Here is a 20470-nt window from a genome sequence, read left to right as displayed (position 1 = left end):
AACAAATACTTCAAAGTCTTGACGTACCTCCTATATGTTTGCTATTGAATTTAAGATGTATACAGGTAATCATAAATAATTTCGTTCACAAAAAGTTCAACGTATGTTGAATATCTATATGAAATTAATCGCATAATCATTATAAAAACAGTCAATTTTAATGAATAAAAAATGTAGTACTATAGCTATAACGAGATAAACGATTAACGGCAATTATGCATTGCACCGGTATATTTAACGTATTTAACATCCTTTATGCAACCTTAAACGAGTCATTTCCTTGCGCGTATAAATCGTGAATAATTCATAGTGAGATATGAAAGAGTGTCGGTGAAATGACCAAAAAAAAATGAAGAAACAAAATAAAAAAATCCAAATAACATGTAATTTTGGTCAAATAGTTGTAAAATAAATCAATCCATAACGTCTATAAAGGAATTTCGCGGGTAAATATTGGATCAATATCTCAGTCCCTCTCCCTTCGAGGGGGATGTGACAAGTATCTCCCGGTTATAAAAGACTTCTACATTAAGTCGCGAACTCTGCGAGCATTTTTATTTTCGATATATTTTGCATGTAATTAACTCTAATTGAAATATCGAAGAAGACATCAAGTTGATAACAATCGCTAATGATCTCATCGAATCGTGTCGTTCTACAAAAAGTGCTCAGTTATAAAAGGTAGGAAATAAGGAAACAAATAGAAATCATGATGGCAACGGATAGAGATCTCGAAAAGTATAAGCACGCGTTATCGACTAAAAACTTTCCTAATCTTTGTCGTCAATGAACTTATTCCGCGTTCACGTTATTCAATTATCATCATATATCCCTAACCGAATACAATTTTTCTGACATTAAATCCAACGATTTTTCTTAAAATTACCACCTACTTTTTCCTTTAAAATCAAATATTTTCTGTTTTATCGATTTAACGATATAAAATAAAAAAAAAAAAAAAAAAAAAAAAAACAATAAAAATAGATCGCGATATAAAATAATAAAAGGTAAAAAGTACAAAGTGTAAAAAAGGGATGTTCCAATCTGTATGAAGCTCCCGTAAGAAATTGGATAAAATGATAATTTCTCTATTAGAAAATTTCCATTAAATAATCAATGACAATTGAAAATTGAGATGTAAGCATAGAAAATTACTTCGAAAAATATAGGGATAAAATATAAGGATTAAATTGGATAGAAAATAAATGGATTTATTTTGTAAGGTGTATTACATAATTCTTCCATACATTTCTCTTTCAGATGTGGTCACTGCAAGAACTGGCATGTATTTGTGAAAGAAAGATGCTGACAAAGAATAATTCCAAAACTGAACATTATAATTGTGACCCAAGCAAAACTAGCCAACATATAAGGGTCATCAAACATCAATAATTTAATTGGTAAAATAATAGCAAGCTAACGAGCAATAAAGTCATGCCGTTAGGTAAAACAGGTGCTGTATCTAAATACTACCTCTGTTATATGTACAAAAATATAAACACATAATTGATTGTGTTAGAAATAAAATAAAATAAAATAAAATAAAATAAAATAAAATAAATAATATAAATATACACTCGAGTGTATATAGAAAGATATATATATATATTCTGGTGATTAATATTTCTATGTACTAAAGTACTATAGTACTCTTGAAAGAATTGAAACTATAATTGAAGAGCTTTTTCTTGATATATGTTTATTTGTTTGATATCCATTGTTATGCAAATATTAAGAAAAACAAGTTGATTGCGCCTATTAACTTTAAGACGAACATATATAACGCCAAGAAAAATAATCATTGCATTGTCAAAGCTCAAATAGCATTGTTCATTAATAACACAAATATGAGCATACCATATGACGAAGATCTTATTTGGATACTAATAGTTGGATTCTTAGTAGCATTCGTCCTAGCATTTGGCATAGGTGCCAATGATGTTGCAAACAGTTTTGGGACAAGTGTTGGTGCTGGTGTCCTTACAATTTTTCAAGCTTGCATCTTGGCAACTTTCTTTGAAATTGCTGGTGCTGTACTGATAGGATATAAGGTATAATCTAATAATGAAAGTGAAAATAATATACGCATGAAATATTTGTTTTCCTGTTCAATTTGTTTATCGCTACACGATATATCCACCATTAGGTCTCTGATACAATGCGTAAGGGTATACTAGATGTCACATTATATGAAGGCCATGAAAAAGAATTAATGATAGGAGCACTTTCTAGTCTAACTGGATCTGGAATCTGTTTATTGCTTGCTACAGCATTTCGACTTCCAATTTCTGGTACACATTCCATAGTTGGAGCTACCGTAGGATTTTCTCTTGTTTGTAGAGGAACAGCAGGGGTCTGTAATACTTACAACTTGTTTAATAATATTCTTATCTATTGATAATAAATAATAAGTTGTATTTAAATCTACAGGTAAAATGGATTGCCCTAATAAATATAGCAGCATCGTGGTTTGCAAGCCCTGTACTCAGTGGCATCGTGTCTGCTAGTATCTTTTGGCTCATAAGAAAATTTGTGTTAAGATCTAGCAATCCTTTTGAAAAAGGACTTCATATACTTCCTTTGGCGTATGGCCTCACCATTGCTGTCAATGTTGTTTCAGTTGCGCATGATGGACCTAAATGTGTGTAATCAATCACCTTTTATCTATATTAGCATGCTATTATGAAAAACAAATGGAAGAAAATATTTCCAAAATAATAATTAATTATACATTTTTAATTGCACACAGTGTTAATGTTGGACAAAATGCCATGGTGGGGTAGCTTAACGGCCGCATTGAGTTTAGGGTTATTTTCAGGAATTATTGTTTATTTATTTGTTGTACCATGGCAAAGAAAAAGGATCGTTTTAACTGATCCTGGTGTTGAAAAAAGACGGCCTTGTGTACGTGCGATAAAAGTGAAACAACAGCTATGTCTATCATTTCGGAAAATCCATGTAGTAGTAATAGTGATGCAAAAGAAGTTGCTGCACCAAAATTACGTGGTAACAGTAGTGCTAGTCCACTTTTAATAGTAGCTGGTTCTAATACAGAAGAAAATCAAACTGAAAATAATAAAAAAGATGAAGAACAACCAGAAGTATCAAAGTTATTTTCATTTCTGCAAGTATTAACAGCTGGTTTTGGTAGTTTTGCACATGGTGGTAATGATGTTAGCAATGCTATCGGTCCTCTCATAGCACTATGGGCAATATATGCTGAAGGTTCGGCGAAACAAGAGGCTGAAACACCAATATTAATACTACTCTATGGTGGATTAGGTATCTCTGCTGGCTTATGGATATGGGGACGTAGAGTAATCCGTACATTAGGACAAGATTTAGCACGTATCACACCTACTACAGGCTTCACTATAGAGGTAAGTTGTTATCACAAAACATATATATTATAATTCATTCAACTTATATAAAAAAAAAAAAAAAAAAAAAAAAAAAAAAAACATATATTACGTGAAAACGTTCTTAAATTCAAACTGAAATTTTGAATATTTAGTTAGGAGCTGCATTGACAGTTTTGTTGGCAAGTAAGGCTGGTTTACCTGTGTCAACGACTCATTGCAAAGTAGGATCGGTGGTATGTGTTGGATGGGCATCGCGCGGTGGTGAGGGTGTTTCTTGGAAACTGTTCAGAAATATTGCTTGTGCATGGTTAATAACTGTACCAGTGGCTTGTGCCCTATCTGCAGGCTGTATGGCTATTTTTAAAACATTTCTTACTTTATGATTTTATTATTTAAATAATTTCAGATGATTTAAAGAAGCCATTCAATACTAAAACTGCTGTGAATAAATCATGCAGAAATAAATAATTGAACACCATTTCTTTGAGTTTAAATCATTCACAACCTGCAGAGAAAATAAAACGTTTTTATCGAAATAAAATGCAATTATGCAGCATTGTTACATCGTGAAAATGAGAATTGTTTGATGTTATTGGATCGATATAAAATCGCGTTGTTATAGCAACGAATATAGACATCTCGTTACAGTGGATTTTCAGTCATATTCCAGTACCTACGTCGAAGAAATTCAATTATTTGAAATAGTAATCCGAATAAGCCGAGTCGAATCTTTTCGTCTTCATACGTGTCTCTTTGTTTATTTTTTAAATGGAAAGTTTACCTCTTATACCCGGCTATATTTTTCACGATCCAAGTGTAAGTTTTTCCAAATGTTCTTTTATTAAATATTATAAATGCGCGGTCGTTATTTTCGTTATTTTGTAATAATGAAATATAATAAATATAATGTGTTTAATACTCCTAAAGATTCAAGATTACAGACTCGGGCACAGATTAGACTTTTTAAATGGTTTTCGAGTATTAAATGACAGTAAATTCGGTATTGGGGGAAGGCCTATCGATGCTGCATCTCTTGCTTATATAAAGGAGAATGATCCTATACAGTAAGTTATTATTTTACAAGCTTTATAGATTATTATGAAAATTGAAATTGCTAAATCTGCCGTAAGTTGAATTAATTTGTCAACATTCGATTATATAATGACTGATGATATATTAAACTTAGATACGATCCATCGCTAACGTACGGTCGTATACGTGATTACGGATATCAACGGTTTGTACCACATTACGCATTGTTCGCGCAAAAATGTCTTCGTTTTAAGGCTTTCTTTCGTCAAGGAGTTTTTCATTCTCCGTATGAGCATTTTCGCATTCGTCATGTATACATTATATATTTCTTAGAAGATGATACTTTATGTGTAATGGAGCCTTCTGTAGAAAATGCTGGCTTTTCGCAAGGTAAACTTGTAAAGCGTAATAGAATTGCAAAAACTATCGATGGTGATTATTTCCACTGGAAAGATCTTAATATTGGTAAAGACATATGTAAGTGTTAATCATCATTTCAATGTGTCAATTGTCTTAAATATATACCAATCAACAGTATTGGTTTGTCATTTCCTAGCTTACAATTTTAAATTAATTAAGTAATTTTAGCTTTTTATAATATTACTATTACTTACAGGCATTTATGGGATAGTTTATCATATTATTGATTGCGATCTATTTACGAAAGAATTTTTAAATAGTCAGGGTATAGATGTGGCTGATAAAGAAGACACACCCATAGATCCGTACATAGAAGAACGTAAAATGAAATCTAAAATTACAACATGTCTTACTCGAATACCCGACGATACTAAGCGACGTTTTTTAGAATATGATAGGATGGTTTTATCATTTAATGCCAAATGGAATGACGATTTTTATCAAATAATGTATTTCTTAATGGATGATACCATAGCAATACGCGAGCTTCATAAACCAAACAATGGCAAAGATCCCGTAGTAATGCTTTTAAAGAGAGTAAAAGTACCGAAAAATTGGAAAAACCTTCCATCCTCCTATCCAGGAATATATATGGAATATGGAGATCATGAAGTAATAGAATATTATACGCCAAAAGATTTCAAGGTAAGTAGTCAATTGTAGTTAATTTTCTTTAAAAGATGATAATGATTCGAATTAATTGAATTCGTCGTTTCTGTTTTATATTCAGATAGGTGAGACAATATTTATATTTGGGAAACAATTCTTTTTATATGATTGTGATCATTTTACGAGAAAATATTATTCTGAGGTAATGAGGATAATTCAGCCCAACAATATTTCTCTCGATTTTCCTACTGATCGGTCCAAGCCATTGTCTGAATCTAAAATACCTCCACATATGAAATTTGGAACACCCGAAGACACATACGCTTCTTGTTTATCGTTTAGACCTAAACCACTTAAGAAAGATGTTATACGACAATTAACTAACTTTCCTCGAAAATTACGTTATTCTATGAAATTGGATAACGTACATCCTGAAGATCAAGATCGTGACTTTATTTTAGAATACAATTTAAGCGAAGGTACTATATTAATAAAGGAGATCGAAAAACGTAATTCTGGCCGTCGTGAAGGGTGCTTCTTGAAAGCCACACTAGTTGCAAAACCTGCCACTGATAGAGATAATCCATTATATTACACACCGCAGGACTTTTTTATTGGAGCCAAAATTAATATTTTTAATCATTACTTTACTATAAATGGCGCTGATCTATTTGTATATCGTTATATGGAAGCAAATCCTGAAAAATTTAATCAACAAATAAGAGATAATATGCGTAATTATTTTGTACAACAAGAATTACTTCAAAATGATATAATAATAGAAAGTAAGAAAATACAAGAAAAGCAACACGATGTAGATATCTTGGATGAAAAAGAAACAGGGAATCAAATTTCTCTAAATTCACAAATTTGTAATAACATTGAAGACGACAAAACAAAAGAAATGTAATGAAATATAAAATAAAATCTTCCATCGGTGCCTTCATTTGATTAGAGCAAATCTATTAAATAAATCGATTATTTTCTTGTCTATTACAGGATACAGAGAAATATCAAATATTTGTAGAATTTAATAAGAAATGTGTAATCAACATTCATGCAAGCTATTTTAATATTATTATATCAAAATAATATGACTTACTATATAAACCCACGATGATCCTAAGAATATATTAATCAACAATTTCTCTGAAAATATATATAAGCATATAAAGATCATTTAAAAGGAATATTTCTTTGACATCAGTAGATCCAACTCAAGATCATCATATTACTGTTATTGTTTGTATTTATATATTGCAGAAGGTAAATAATAATCATCGATTATTGCAAATGTGTTATCACTTTTGCATAAACTATGAATTATAAAAGTCATTTTAGTCTATACAAATGTTATTGTTTCATAAAGAGAAATAGTTTACAATCATCATGTAATATAAGTTTTGTTTAAGTGTAAATAAACTGAAGCAGAAATCTAGTGATACTATTTTAGACAACTGTCAGCGATTACTGATCATTTAATTAGTCAATTTAATTAGTCAATTAATCGATAATCACAAGTAAGGCTAATGACAGGAAGAAGGTAATCTTTCCTTTTTAAATATATTTTTTACATTGTAAATTTTCTATATATATATAATGTTATATATATATATATATATATATATATATATATAATATAGTTGCCTAAAATATTGATTTACTACTTGCATTTGCAGATTGTAAAATTGATAGATATACAGCAGATTACTGTTTTCTAAATTACGTAGCACTTTCATCAAAAGCATAGTTTTTAGATAGAGATGATCTAGACATAATAATCTAAGCCTAATAGAAAAATGCAAAATAAATCTGTTCCATTGTAGAAATAATTCTAATTTGCAAGATATATTTTGTTGTTGTTGTATCCATTCTAGAGATTATACTATACCACAAGAAAAATTATAATAACATATTTAACAATAAGAATCTTACTTTGTGAAATACATGTCATATTGTAAAATAATAATAATCATCATCATCATCATCATCAATATTATTGTTTAAGTTACAATAAAGTAACTACACAACATTGTCCTCCTCTATTCTTCTTTTCTCCCTTTTATTTTTCCTAGTATAATATCTCCAACCATTTTTGCAATCCATAGTTAATAGAATAATAGATGAATCAAAACAATCAGTTGATAATAACTATAGCTACTATTCAATGGTCAAGCATAATGATTATAACAGAACATTGAATAAGCTCCTGCATCTCTTTAACAAAGAAAGGAAAGCCCTCTCAGTTGCAGGCACCGGATGATTACATGTCCACTGACGTTTAGAACATTGATTAATTTAAATGACACTTGATATAATATTGTTCTCGCGTAGATTTTTTACATTTTCAACAAAAGTTTAAGCATTTTACAAGAATTAGTCCATGTATTACAGTTTCTTTTTTTTTCATCTGTTTCATATCCTGTTTGTTTGTTCTTTTTCTTTTTTTTTTTTTTTTTGCTTTTTTCTTTTCATTTGTATTAATTTGTACGTTTAAGAAACACCTTTCGACGAATAACACGCAACACCACACTAGATACTTATTACCGTCATCAAGTTTACCCAATATCCTTTGAAATTGAATTACGTTCTTCTTTGTAATATTTATTATTACATAATATTTATTATGTTTACGCGACGCTAATTATCATATGTATTATTAATCATTTAACAAAAGGAAGTGGCCTTGATGTAGAGAGAGAGAGTTCTATGATGGAAATGCAAGGCCTATTTCAAATCCTGAAAAGCGAACGTATGGAATAAAATGATAATTAGTCGCAGCGTTCTCCTTGTCCATTCATTTTTCTTCCCAATAATAATAATTTGCCACTGTATTCATTGCTACTGACGAGAACCTCCTCTTCCTCTACCACGGCCCCCATCTCGATCCTAAAAATAACGGGGGAAGGAAAAGGAGAAGGAGAAGAGAGGGAGAGAAGGAAAGAAAGATTAGATGAGTGTTATCCATTTTTCACAAATAATTATACGTCAATAAGACAAAATTAATGCTTACCTTGCGTTGATGTTGATGAAGATGATGTTGAGAGTGCTGATGATGGTCTCGCGATATATCTCCTGGATGTCCTCTATTTCTATGATTGGAAGAAGGGTGATGATGCTGCATAGAATTCAAAGGTGCTTTACGTTGATCTTCCTCTGCTTGTCTTCTTTCATAATGTCCAAAATCATCAAAAATACTAGTAGAATGACGATAAGTATGCAGTATACGCAAAACTGTTACACCCTTCGCATGAGGAACTTCTTGCGCATCCCTTGAATTTGTTACTGGTTTATATTCATTGTTTTCTAATTTAATATGTCGTAATTCCATATTAGGGACATCTTTGACATAAATCCAACGAACTCTAAATTGTCCCTTCCATTTATCTTGAGACCAAACAGAGCTATTACTTTGATAATCGACAGGAGAAACCATTTGAGCCATACCACAAAAGTGGCCAGATCCATTAACAGAAAAAAAAAGATACAAAGGTGCGCCCTCACGGCTAGCTTCTCTATATGCCTGATCCAGTCTTTTGTTTCCATGTTCTGTACTACACCAAATTTCGTATTTAATGGATCTATGAATGTCATCTTCTGAATAAGATTTAATTACAAAAAACCTAGCTCCAGGTGCAGTCTGATCAAATTCTACTGGATTATAATCATTTTTCACTTTAAGTTCATCCAAAACGGGATGAGATTGAGTTTGCACAAGTTGTTGCTGCGACTGCTGCGATTGCTGCGATTGCTGCTGCTGCTGCTGTTGTTGCTGCTGCTGCTGCTGCTGCTGCTGATGCTGTTGATGCTGATGTTGTTGTTGTTGTTGTTGTTGTTGCTGCTGCTGCTGCTGCTGCTGTTGCTGCTGTTGTTGTTGTTGTTGTTGTTGCTGTTGTTGTTGCTGTTGCTGCTGGGCTTGATGTTGCTGATGTTGATGCTGCGGATGCTGCTGATGCTGTTGATGTTGTTGGTGCTGTGATTGAGTCGGTATATGAATCTGCGATTGGGGAAGTGGCGGAGGAGTTGATTGTTGCCTGTTCCAGCAAGGTGGAGGGGGTGGTCTTTGTCTCTGAACAGGTGGCGGAGGGGGTGGAACTGGAGGTTGCACTTGCGGTGGTGGAGGTGCAGTTGGCGGTGGAGGAGCAGATGATTTTCCTTCGCCCCATGTTCCTATATCCATATTGTGTTTCCCTGGTACAATAGGTGGTGGTGGCATTCCAGCTTTCTTTTTCATTCCTTGCGACGAAGAAAGCGGAGGAACAGGTTTAGCAGGTTGACTCGCTACGCTTGCCCAAGTAACTTTCCTTGGCTCCTTTGCTTCAGATTTGATCTGCTGATTAGATGTTGTTTGTTGATCTTGTCTTGGAACCTCCCCGCTTCCAATCGATAAGCTTTGTACACTTTGTTCAATAGTCTTAATAGTAGCGCTACTCGGTGTCGGGTAACTCTCATTTCCTCTTGGTGCCTGATAATAATCTTCATAGCGAGTTTTTCTAGGTGTGCTCCAAGCACTAAAATCACCATTTCCATGAAAGTAATTGAATGCTGGTTGACCAAATGTACTAAAACCACCACCAGCACTGGAGAACATTCCATCCATACCATATGCATCATGGCTTATTTGACCTCCGTATCCAGAGAGAAATGCAACTGGATCTGTTCCATTTGACCAGGTACCATCCCCGGCACCAAACGCTTGATAAGGAAATGATGTTCCTGCATAGTATTGACTATAAGGATCGCCGGTACTAATTGGATAACTTGAATGATGCTGCGTATTATTACTTCCTCTCCATGAATCAAACCCAGTATCTTCTCCAGCAGCATGTTCTGATTGTTGTTGCTGTTGCTGATGTTCCTTTGGACCATTGCTTACTATAGAATATAATATTATATTTAATTAACTTAATAATAATGTACAATTTACAATGCCTTAAAAATATTAACACCAAATCACATAATTCTTAATAATTTGAATATTCCAATATGGGTTATCGAAAGCCATGATATTAAAAAAATGTACATATATAACTGAAAAATATATTATTAAATGTGTATTATCTCTCAAGTATAAAAACAAGTACATACATTAATATAAAATATTCATTTCTGAATTAAAGGTAATTAAATTCTTTGTAATAATAAAGGTTTTGTGAGCAAATACATTTACAACGTTCTTCAATTACGCTGATAGTGTATATTAAATCTTACTCTTTAATAACTAATATTATATCGGATTATTATAAATAATAATAATAAAGAAGAAGAGGAAGCATTTATGTTTAATCATAGCTTAGAATATATAAACGTATACACAAATATTAACTAATTACAAATACAAATCATAATACACAAGTAAATTTATATTTAAAAATGAAACGTTAAATCATACGTATATAAGTAATGAACATTTTCAAAAATATATTTGTTTTATTTATTTGTAGTTCATTGGGCAATGGACATTGAAAGAAGCAGAACATGGAAATTGTATGAAATTTTATAATCATTGTTATTTATTTTTAAATGTATTCATATTTGGGATAATTAAATTTCCTGTGTAATACGAAAATAAATATATTTAGAGAGAGAGAGAGAGAGAGAGAGAGAGAGAGAGAAAGAGAGAAAAAGAAAAGATTTGTAAAATAGAAATATGTAGATAATATGTTGCATAGACAGTACAAATATTATGTATATATGTATATGTATGTATAGGTAGATATGGACTAGGTCCCTATACGTATTAAACGACATTCTGTTGCGCGCTTGCGCGCGCACACACACACACACACACATCACGCGTTAACAGTACATATACTATAAGACGCATACACGCTTAAAAAGTTAAAAGAGCGACGTAAAAAAAAAGTAATAACAATAAAAAGGTCTTACCTTGATTGTTGGTTTGCCCTTTCATCCGCTGCATTCCGTTGCATGAAAAAATATAGAAAATTTAGAATGGCTGCTTCAGTGAAAGGAATGTGCAGAGTAGCAGTGTGGTAGCAAGTCAACACACTGACCTGATTTGAGACAGCACCTGCCAATCCAGCTGACATAACCTGTCGTACGCTCCGTCTGTTCTTTACAGACGTCGAAACGACAGCAATGCTTTAAGAAAAGAACAGTTTTCAAATGCAACACCAAAATATTACATAGGACACCGCGAATACTTCCAAAGTATACGCGATCACTTCTTCAAACGTTCGCCACTATTTTACGTAGATTAGAAATTCTCCCTAAACCTGAGACCTCTGCGAACTGTCCCCCAATGTTCTGCCGCGAGAGAGTCTCAGGAAAGACTCCTTTTTTAACCACAAAATCAGATAAATTTTCATCAAATTTTGCACTCCGAATGGTACCTACGTGACGTGCACTGACCTCTCGTATGTACTGACCAAATGAGTAACTATCTAAAAATAAATGTCACTGTCGCTTATCCTTTTTCACGATTTTCTCTTTAGGGAATTTTTATAGATGAAATTTAACTGATTGCCTTTATCGTCCATATACATACGCGCGCACACGACATAACACAAAACACACACACACACACACGCATATATATATATATATGTATATGCAGGCATGTAATTATACATATATTTATATATCATGTATCATATATCGATCTATTCCCTTTATTTGTATAAATTAAATGGATTTTGGACTTTGAAACAGATAAAATAGTGGATAAGATGGTAGCCTTGATATGTGAATTACGGAAAACGGCTGATCAATCAATTATCATCGTAGTCTTGCTTATGTGATTGGTCGTCTCTTACCTTTAGATAAATGTCAATAATTCCACGATCGAGAGACTGTCGTCGTTCTTTCCTTAATTCTTAGTTTCGTTCATCTTGTGTGATTGTGATGCAAATGTTTGGACTTAAAATCTACAATCGTATTAAATCTTATGCATGTAATATAGAATATATATAGATTGCAACAAGGTAACACTATTAGGCTACCTTATAGCAGTAGTGTTATTTGTGTTGGTGCAATTGGTAGAGCTGAATGGTGGTCCTACCAGTCATGGCGCTGGTTGATGCAAGCATCACTATGGCCGCTCATTCGGAAGGAATTAATCGGTTAAAAATTCGTACTTAAATTTACTTCTACGTTTGAATAAGAAAAAAACAACTGTGATTTCTATATAGTGGAAATAGTATTTGTTTTTCTTTTTGAAACTCTAGACATCGCATTATTTGTTATGAAATCTTTATAAATTATTGATACTTAGTAACACACAATGTCATCTATGATTTAAAGTTGTTCGATAACAACTTATTTGTGTTGAACGTGACAGCTTGCTCGCTTTGAAATATGTCTATTCTTACGGTGGCAGGTGATTCTTTTCTAAATGTCGAATAATTATTTTGATTTTTAAGTAAATGTATGTTTAATATATATATATATATACATATATATATGTATATATATTATACAAGTATATATATATATATATGTATATGTATATATATATATATTTTTTTGTTTTTTAATCGTTTCTATTGTATCTTAACACGAACGCTTTGTTGTGTGTAATTAATTTGTAATACTCTGGAGTTTCAATGGGTGGCATATTCTACAACTGAATTATTCGACAATGCTATTGTGTACATATTAAACACTATAAAGTGGAATTGATACAAAAATATCCTGTATCAAGCATGTATGTATCTTCATGTGCAAGTTTTACTCAATGCATTATACTAACTCTATTTAATATGAGTTCTTTTTTTGGTCATGTTCCGCTCGTAGCTACATTATTGATAACGCAAACGTTTATTACTTATTTTGAAGACAACATTTGACTTCAACATTCTTCTTTTTATAGGAATAAATCGGTTGAAAATTTGTTAATGTCTAGTCATGATGTAATAAATAGTATAAACTCGTCAAATTTGGGACATCAGAGTGGCGCTACTAATGTAGGAAATGGAATATCAACCGAGATACCTCAAGAAACAATAAATAGTGGAAGTGGTAGCCCTATATCTAGTCCTAATTTATCTCCTCGCCCAAGCCCTAAAGCTAATTGCAAACGAGAATATATTAGATTAAATTCTGACTCAAATAAAGAGTCCAATCGTGCAAATAAATCTGATGATCAATCGCAGGTGATATTATATTTAATTTTACATTAGTGTTAAAGTTTCTTCTAAAGCTGCTTTTTCATCAAGTTTCAAATATTTCATTATCGTTTGTTATTTAGGAAGCGATAAACAAGTCATTCGATTCAATAGATTATAATAAGAGTTCTGCACACGAAAGTAAAAAGGAATCCAGGAATGGAGATAGAAATAAAAAGAAATCCTGGTACCATGTCTTATACCCAACGTACAAATCTCGATCAGAAGACTTTAAACGAATATTTAAAGATGTTCCGGATGATGAGAGATTAGTTGTAGGTAAGTAATTTTATTTTACTAAAGGACATATATTATATTTAAATAATAAAAAAAAAGGATACAATAAAAGCAGGTCAATAGGGTTAGCAAAGTTCTAAAATATTTCTTACACTTTTTATAGCTTTAAGTGTTATTCATGCGAGACTATATCAATTGTAGAACCTTTATAGAAGAATCCTGAATCCACAAATCAGATTGTGAAACATCTCTATCTATCATCTTTCTCCTTAGTAAGTTATCCCCTGCCACCTCATCTGACATTGCTTTTGTTGTTCAGATATGGCATTATTTAGTTACTTTTTAAGAGAAATTGATGTTATACAAACTCTTTTCTTTTATTTATTTTTTTCTCTCTCTCTCTATTTTTATTGAAGATTATTATTCATTGCATAAACGTGCATCTGATTAATATCTTTGAGTATGAAATTTTGTTCAAGTGTAATCTTTCATATATTTATCAGAAAAACTAATACCTTATATACATAAACATGGTTTGAAGATTCATGTTACAATACCGTATTCGTTAAATTAGAAGACAATTGTTGTTGGTACTTAGGCGTGTTTATCATATAAAAAGAAAAAAAGATACAAATTATATTTATCGATATTGTTGCATGATGCCCTGTTGTTTGATCGATCAATTAATACAATACTTTTGGTTTTTTAACAACATAAGTAAATATCTTAATTTCTCTTAAATTAAATCAATTAATGATTGTTTACATAAAAATTGATAGTTAATGGATGCACATTAAACTATATTGTATAATAAATTAGTTTTATTCCTTTAGAATCTAATTTTGTATTCTCCTTGTTAATTCTATATGCCCTATTTTATATATAAAAATTGGATTTTTAGATTATTCCTGTGCCCTACAACGCGAGATATTAGTGCATGGAAGGCTTTATGTCTCTCAAAACTACGTCTGCTTTTATGCAAATATTTTCATGTGGGAAACATTGGTGTCTCTACGTTGGAAAGACGTTACATCTATTACCAAAGAAAAAACAGCACTTGTGATTCCCAATGCTATCTTAATATCTACAGTTAGCGATAAATTTTTCTTAACTTCGTTTGGTGCAAGGGACAAGACGTATTTGATGTTATTCCGTGTTTGGCAAAATGCTCTGATTGGTCAGGTAGGATGAATTTCATATTACAAAGGACAAATTTGATTTATGTCTTAGTCAAATCATCTAACAAATTTTATAATAACATTTATGTGCTTATGCTAGTAACATCATCAATGTCTTATTATATTATCTTATCTTGATAGTAGAAGCAAGATTAATACGAGAGAGATTGTTGGTATATAAGTTTTACCTTGATATTACTTAAGTATTATATTCGGATAAAAGCAACAACAAAAAAAAAAAAAAAATCATTTCCTCAAGTTTTTTTTTTTCTTTTTAGCCTATGAGTATGGCCGAAATGTGGCAACTTGTTCACACTAGTTATGGGGATGAATTGGGATTAACGTCCGACGATGAAGATTATGTACCACCATTAGCAGCTACAGACGAAGAGAAATTTTCAACACGATTATCTGTGGAATCATTTTCTGAAGTAATATATTTAATATCAAATTTTACAATCTGCAATAAATTATCGTATTTATATATTTTATCTTTTAAAAAACGTATATAGGCAGAAGGTGCAAGCATGGAAAATTCAACTTCCCCTATTGTAGAACCAATTAATGAAATAGAGGAACAAATTGTATCTTTACCTCCACCTCCACCCCCACTTCAGCCTAGAACAGATCCAGTTCTTGATCCAACTGATCTAAGCGATACGACGGAAAGTGAAGCTGAAAAGCATACTAGTAATTATATATTTATATGTTTTGTTTTATTGTCTTTATTTATTGGCTATAATAAAAAAATAAATGTGTGTGTTTTAGCAAAACTTAGCATTCGTGGAGCTATGAAATGTACTTCTCCGCACGAAGGTCGTGAACTGTATAAAACTATTTTCCCTATACATATTGATCAGTTGTTCACCTTGTTATTCACAAATTCCAAATTTTTTTTGGATTTTCACACTGCTCGCAAAACTACTGGTAATATATAGAATAAATTACACTTTTCAAATAGAGAAAACTATAAAATATAATATTGTTAAGTATTTGTAATATTGGATTGATCAGACATGATAATATTAACTATTATTTTCTGGTTAATCTAATATATATTGCCTATTTACTAAATTAAAATCCAGCTATGTCGTTTTCATTGATTTAGATTTGGTGCAGTCTGCGTGGACGCAGAATGATCAAACTGGTCAAAAAATGAGGACTATTTCTATGACAGTATCGTTAACTCAAGCAATTGGTCCAAGGACTTCCTTAGTTACGGAAACGCAGGTATAAAGAAAAACAAAACACTTTACATGATATATATATGTATATCTTATAAATAAGGTAATAATGCTAAGTGTAATTTACCTCATATTGTATTTAGATTATGTTGCCGTGTAGCAGACCGGGCCATCTTTACTGCATTGATGTTGAATGCACAAATGCAGGCATTCCATATGCAGATTCCTTTAGCGTGTTATCTCATTATTGTATGAACAGCGTATCGGACAATGAAACAAGTCTAGCAGTATATTCACAAATTAAATATAAAAAGAATGTTTGGTCTTTTGTGAAAAGTAAGTTTTTAAAGAAACCCCTTCTTTCTAATGAAACATATATTTTTGTTTAATTGTTAAATCTGATTGTGATAGGTATGATAGAAAAAAGTTGTTGGGCTGGACTTGATGATTATTTTAGTAATATAATAAAAGCTTTGAATCTAGAATGCGAAGAAGGTACAGCGAGTGCAGGATTAAAGAGAAAAACACGTAGAAGGAGACGAGCAACGTGCGTAGGAAGTGCTTTACAAAATCATTCACCAGATAATATATCTCCCAACCATCAATCTTTACCTACAGATTTGCCACATATACACAATAATAATGGTATTATAAAATATATAAGAGAGTATATATATATATCCTCTTGTGTTTGTATGTTTATATCATTTGTAATGTAAACAAAATCTATTTATTTCTATCGATTAAATGCATAGGTGCCAGTACTAGAAGCGATGCAGGCATGATAGTTAGTTCAATGCTTCTGGTAGCTGTATTATGTCTAATGATAATTAATGGATTGTTGTATTACAAATTATGGGGCCTGGAAGAAGCTGCAGCTTACACAATAATGGACTTACATGTTCTTAAGTATGTGTAACAATTGAAATATAATAATATTTTATAAATCCTTAAATACGCATGTAATTGTAAGCTTGTTGTATTACATTAATTGATAGTAAATGCAGTACATATCTTCTTATTAATATAACATTCGTATAAATTATTGTAACTTTGATGAATTTATTTTAAACGTATTTCTTATCTATAGGAATACCCCAAAGACTGAAGAAGAATGGATAAATTTATTACAGCAACAAGAAAGTTTGCATAATGTAGAAGTACGAAAATGGCAACGAGTTTTACATACCGCTGCGCAATTACTTAGACAAGTAAGTTACACAAGCACATTTTAAATAAATATTGTACTTGTTTTTTATTTGATTATTTATTAAATGATGAAAATAATAATATTGTTCTTTTGTGCAGACTGAAGAATCTCTAACGGAATTACAAATGAGCATTCATCCTACCGCAACTGAAAAGATGTTTTCAGTGCTAAAACCGCCTCTGAAAAATACTAATACTCGCACAGGACAACAGAGTAAATCTGAATTATAAATCAATTTATTGGAATAATGTTACGCTCCTTCGTTAGCTCAAGGTATATTGTCCATACATAAACTTACCTTACCAATGTCACTTTTACAACACCTACAGCAAAATATAATTTCATTTCAGATTTGTTTTCTCGTTAATGTTGTTTCCATCAATAATCATCTTGTGTATAGCTGAAGAAAGGGGAAAGAACTTATTGATGCACTGTGATTATATTTAAAAATTCTACAAATTATATATATATATATATATATATAGAATAATTTAGTGATTAATATTTAAACATTTACTATTTGTATTTGAAATTAATGTATTTCTTAGTGTTACTGAATATGTATGTATAATACTTTACACAAACTTACTTTACATGAGAAAAATAATTAATTCTGTTATAAATGTCATCAAATAGATATATTTAGTGTAAAACATAACGAATGGATTATTGTTTCAAAATGACTTTGATTTATTACATAGGCTTTTATAATTGATTAATTAAAAGTAATTAATTAGATCTATCTATTTTTATGTTAATCATTTTTGTATTTTAAAGCTGTTTTTTCTACACCTACATAAATATGTAAAAAAAAAAAGAAAAAAAACAGCGTTTAGGTTAATAATGAATTCGAGTGTGTACATCTTGATTGATTTTGATGAAAAGTTTCTAATTTTTAACCCTTTCGTTCCGAACGACGAATATTTCCGTCATCCACATGAAAAATCGGGGAGCCGAACGTCGGATATATACGACACATGACGGTAAAATCGAAACTTCATTTTTGGACAACATCAACCTAATGCTTGAATCTTTTGACAAAACAAATAAACGATACACCATTCAAATTATATTTGTTCTATCTGCATTTTTCCATTATTATTGTTTAACATGCCATAAAGGTATAGAAAATCAAAAATACTAACTATTCAATATCAAATCCTTTATAGACCATAAATCTTATTGGTCTATTTTTCTTAATATTCTGGTACAAGAAATGGTACAAGAAGTATTCTTTTCATATGATCTGTGAAAATTGCAAAATTTCATTTAAAATTGATCAAGCAAATTTTGAAAAAAATATCATATAAACAATCAAGCAATTGTTGTATAAGACCCGAAAACAATTACTCAGCACGGTAACAACGGAAAACATTTTCCTTCACCTTATGAAAAAAAAAGGTGGCTGTCGACGGAACAGCAAACGCCCCCTGAAGGTTTTAAAACTCGAAATAAAAGGACAAAGTTCTAACAAAAAAGAAGAATAAAAAGAAGATGTTTTGTATTTATTATTTATTAATCTTCTGGTTTATTAAAGACAAGCGTGTAACCACATTTACCGCAATAATGACGGTCTTCCATAGCCGCCATGAAGACCCCAGCACCACATTGCTCACTAGGGCATTCTCGTCTTAGTCGATGGATCTTTCCATTCTCATCGACCTAACAAATATAGAGATATATACATTGAACGAGTTATAATAAAAATTAATAAAAAAAAAGAAAAAAAAATTCTATACGTAAATACATACCTTGTAGAATTTGAGCACAGCAAGCTTAACCTTCTTCTTCTTGTGCTTGATTTTTTTCGGAGTCGAATAATTCTTCTTCTTACGTTTCTTTGCACCTCCTCGTAAACGCAAAACCAAGTGCAAAGTAGATTCCTTTTGAATATTATAATCTGACAAAGTTCTACCATCCTCCAATTGCTTGCCAGCGAAAATTAATCGTTGTTGATCGGGAGGAATTCCTAATAAAAATAAACAAATTTATCTTTTCATATGTGTAGTATTTGTTTGATAACAATAGATTTAATAAGGTTTAATAGATTTACTTACCTTCTTTATCTTGAATTTTAGCTTTGACATTTTCGATAGTGTCGGATCCCTCTACCTCTAGGGTTATAGTTTTCCCTGTGAGTGTTTTAACAAAAATCTGCATGATGACCGTTTCCTAGATTTTCCAACAATACCAATTTATCAAATTAGTAAATCAATAAACTAACAAAATATATATTTAACAACCCTTTGATATTATTAATCCGATCAAAAAATAAAAGTTTATTTTCATATAGCAACAAGTCCTATTATAATTCGACGAAAAACCTAATTTTCCATTGTTTTTCCATTAGAGGCTTACCCACGCGCACACAAACCATGTGCTAACGCAAATTTTACATAAAACGTGTTCATTTGTTGAAAATAATGTTTATGTTAATAAGGAGAATAGTGATTGAGATATCAATCGTTCAGTAATAATAATTTTAACAACTAAGTGAGATAAATAAAAGTAAAATAAATTGAAACATACCTGTAGTTGAACTACAGTAACTGTAACAGAACTAGAAAAGAAAAAACATGGCTGATTCATAAAACAGTAATTGTATAAGAAAGTAAAACTAGTGTTAAAAATATTGAGCCAATCACGCCATCTGTCAGTTGTCTCGAATTTCTCTAACTAAAGAAAGTCTCTTTAGCTTTAGCAGATCTATGACTATTTATTGATATTACGTTGTTCACTAGAAATATTCGTTATTAATTCAATAAATACAACAAAATTTATAACATAATTGTTATTTCTTTCTTCAAGAATCTCATAGTCATTTCATCGATAGTAGTTTCATCGATAACAGCTCTCGGATTTTTTGAGACGTCGTCATCTACTAAAAAAAATAACTTTATAGAAATTTAAAATAATTTGCATTCTTCTTTTACAAAACTTCATTTACATTAAGAAAATGTATTATTACCGTCGTAAAAGAAGAAGAAATTGTTATCATCATCTAAGAATATTCTATCAACTTTATGATACTATTTACTTATATATAAGTAAAATAACAGTGTTTTTTAAACGACGATAATATAACGGTACTAATAAAATATACCGTTAT

The 20470-nt window shown here is 31.1% G+C and overlaps 5 protein-coding genes across 8 annotated transcripts; 3 read left to right on the top strand and 2 right to left on the bottom strand.

The window, feature by feature from the left end:
• The first annotated feature begins 469 nt into the window (after positions 1–469).
• NaPi-III (Na[+]-dependent inorganic phosphate cotransporter type III) lies at positions 470–3840 on the top strand. Its single transcript, XM_015317174.2, is given in 7 exon segments — positions 470–681; positions 1261–2051; positions 2147–2353; positions 2431–2641; positions 2750–2890; positions 2893–3380; positions 3515–3840. Coding segments are annotated over 6 exon segments (1482 nt in total). The 5' UTR covers positions 470–681; positions 1261–1847; the 3' UTR covers positions 3746–3840.
• Positions 3841–3984: 144 nt separating this feature from the next.
• LOC107064477 (EF-hand domain-containing protein 1) lies at positions 3985–6369 on the top strand. The gene is made up of 5 exons (XM_015317173.2): positions 3985–4178; positions 4290–4426; positions 4549–4871; positions 5011–5459; positions 5545–6369. The coding sequence occupies exons 1-5, from the start codon at positions 4131–4133 to the stop codon at positions 6331–6333; spliced, it is 1746 nt and encodes a 581-aa protein (XP_015172659.1). The 5' UTR covers positions 3985–4130; the 3' UTR covers positions 6334–6369.
• Positions 6370–7252: 883 nt separating this feature from the next.
• Ythdf (YTH domain-containing family protein) lies at positions 7253–12344 on the bottom strand. Of its 2 annotated transcripts, none has more exons than XM_089173604.1 (5): positions 12203–12344; positions 11441–11528; positions 11313–11340; positions 8437–10298; positions 7253–8312 (listed from the first exon to the last, which is right to left on the bottom strand). In XM_089173604.1, exons 2-5 carry the CDS (start codon positions 11474–11476, stop codon positions 8265–8267), a joined length of 1974 nt encoding a protein of 657 aa, XP_089029730.1. In that variant the 5' UTR covers positions 11477–11528; positions 12203–12344; the 3' UTR covers positions 7253–8264. The 2 variants fall into 2 exon arrangements, with proteins under 2 accessions (XP_089029730.1, XP_089029729.1); XM_089173603.1 differs by having other exon boundaries at positions 11441–11830; positions 12203–12340.
• A 123-nt stretch (positions 12345–12467) lies between these two features.
• LOC107064476 (protein Aster-B) lies at positions 12468–18019 on the top strand. Of its 3 annotated transcripts, none has more exons than XM_089173596.1 (15): positions 12468–12765; positions 13059–13092; positions 13258–13540; positions 13636–13831; positions 14691–14971; positions 15246–15398; positions 15480–15657; positions 15736–15894; positions 16076–16197; positions 16295–16487; positions 16563–16796; positions 16907–17060; positions 17242–17362; positions 17460–17634; positions 17712–18019. In XM_089173596.1, the coding sequence occupies exons 1-14, from the start codon at positions 12744–12746 to the stop codon at positions 17589–17591; spliced, it is 2262 nt and encodes a 753-aa protein (XP_089029722.1). In that variant the 5' UTR covers positions 12468–12743; the 3' UTR covers positions 17592–17634; positions 17712–18019. The 3 variants fall into 3 exon arrangements, with proteins under 3 accessions (XP_089029722.1, XP_089029723.1, XP_015172658.1); XM_089173597.1 differs by having other exon boundaries at positions 12469–12765; positions 12987–13092; XM_015317172.2 differs by lacking the exon at positions 13059–13092 and having other exon boundaries at positions 12469–12765.
• An 837-nt stretch (positions 18020–18856) lies between these two features.
• LOC107064475 (ubiquitin-ribosomal protein eS31 fusion protein) lies at positions 18857–20239 on the bottom strand. The gene is made up of 4 exons (XM_015317169.2): positions 19891–20239; positions 19419–19533; positions 19113–19330; positions 18857–19023 (listed from the first exon to the last, which is right to left on the bottom strand). The coding sequence occupies exons 1-4, from the start codon at positions 19948–19950 to the stop codon at positions 18877–18879; spliced, it is 540 nt and encodes a 179-aa protein (XP_015172655.1). The 5' UTR covers positions 19951–20239; the 3' UTR covers positions 18857–18876.
• Positions 20240–20470: the final 231 nt, after the last annotated feature.

This window comes from Polistes dominula, unplaced genomic scaffold, assembly GCF_049000335.1.
Source record: "Polistes dominula isolate Pdom_NZ unplaced genomic scaffold, Pdom_raw_medaka contig_33, whole genome shotgun sequence".
Lineage (NCBI taxonomy): Eukaryota > Metazoa > Arthropoda > Insecta > Hymenoptera > Vespidae > Polistes > Polistes dominula.
Note: the sequence above shows the minus strand (reverse complement) of the source record. Positions and strands in the feature narration are given on the sequence as shown.

Bases quoted from the DNA above. Each gene is read 5' to 3' on its own strand.
- LOC107064477 (XM_015317173.2), top strand. From the start codon at position 4,131: ATGGAAAGTTTACCTCTTATACCCGGCTATATTTTTCACGATCCAAGT. The intron at 4,179-4,289 runs GTAAGTTTTTCC...ATACTCCTAAAG, and splicing joins ATATTTTTCACGATCCAAGT to ATTCAAGATTACAGACTCGG. The intron at 4,872-5,010 runs GTAAGTGTTAAT...TATTACTTACAG, and splicing joins TAATATTGGTAAAGACATAT to GCATTTATGGGATAGTTTAT.
- Ythdf (XM_089173604.1), bottom strand. From the start codon at position 11,476: ATGTCAGCTGGATTGGCAGGTGCTGTCTCAAATCAG. The intron at 11,341-11,440 runs GTCAGTGTGTTG...AACGGAATGCAG, and splicing joins CAGGTGCTGTCTCAAATCAG to CGGATGAAAGGGCAAACCAA. The intron at 8,313-8,436 runs GTAAGCATTAAT...CGTTATTTTTAG, and splicing joins TTCATCAACATCAACGCAAG to GATCGAGATGGGGGCCGTGG.
- LOC107064476 (XM_089173596.1), top strand. From the start codon at position 12,744: ATGTCTATTCTTACGGTGGCAG. The intron at 17,061-17,241 runs GTATGTGTAACA...TCTTATCTATAG, and splicing joins ATGGACTTACATGTTCTTAA to GAATACCCCAAAGACTGAAG. The intron at 17,363-17,459 runs GTAAGTTACACA...TCTTTTGTGCAG, and splicing joins CTGCGCAATTACTTAGACAA to ACTGAAGAATCTCTAACGGA.
- LOC107064475 (XM_015317169.2), bottom strand. From the start codon at position 19,950: ATGAATCAGCCATGTTTTTTCTTTTCTAGTTCTGTTACAGTTACTGTA. The intron at 19,534-19,890 runs GTATGTTTCAAT...TGGAAAATCTAG, and splicing joins TTACTGTAGTTCAACTACAG to GAAACGGTCATCATGCAGAT. The intron at 19,024-19,112 runs GTATGTATTTAC...TATATTTGTTAG, and splicing joins CTGTGCTCAAATTCTACAAG to GTCGATGAGAATGGAAAGAT.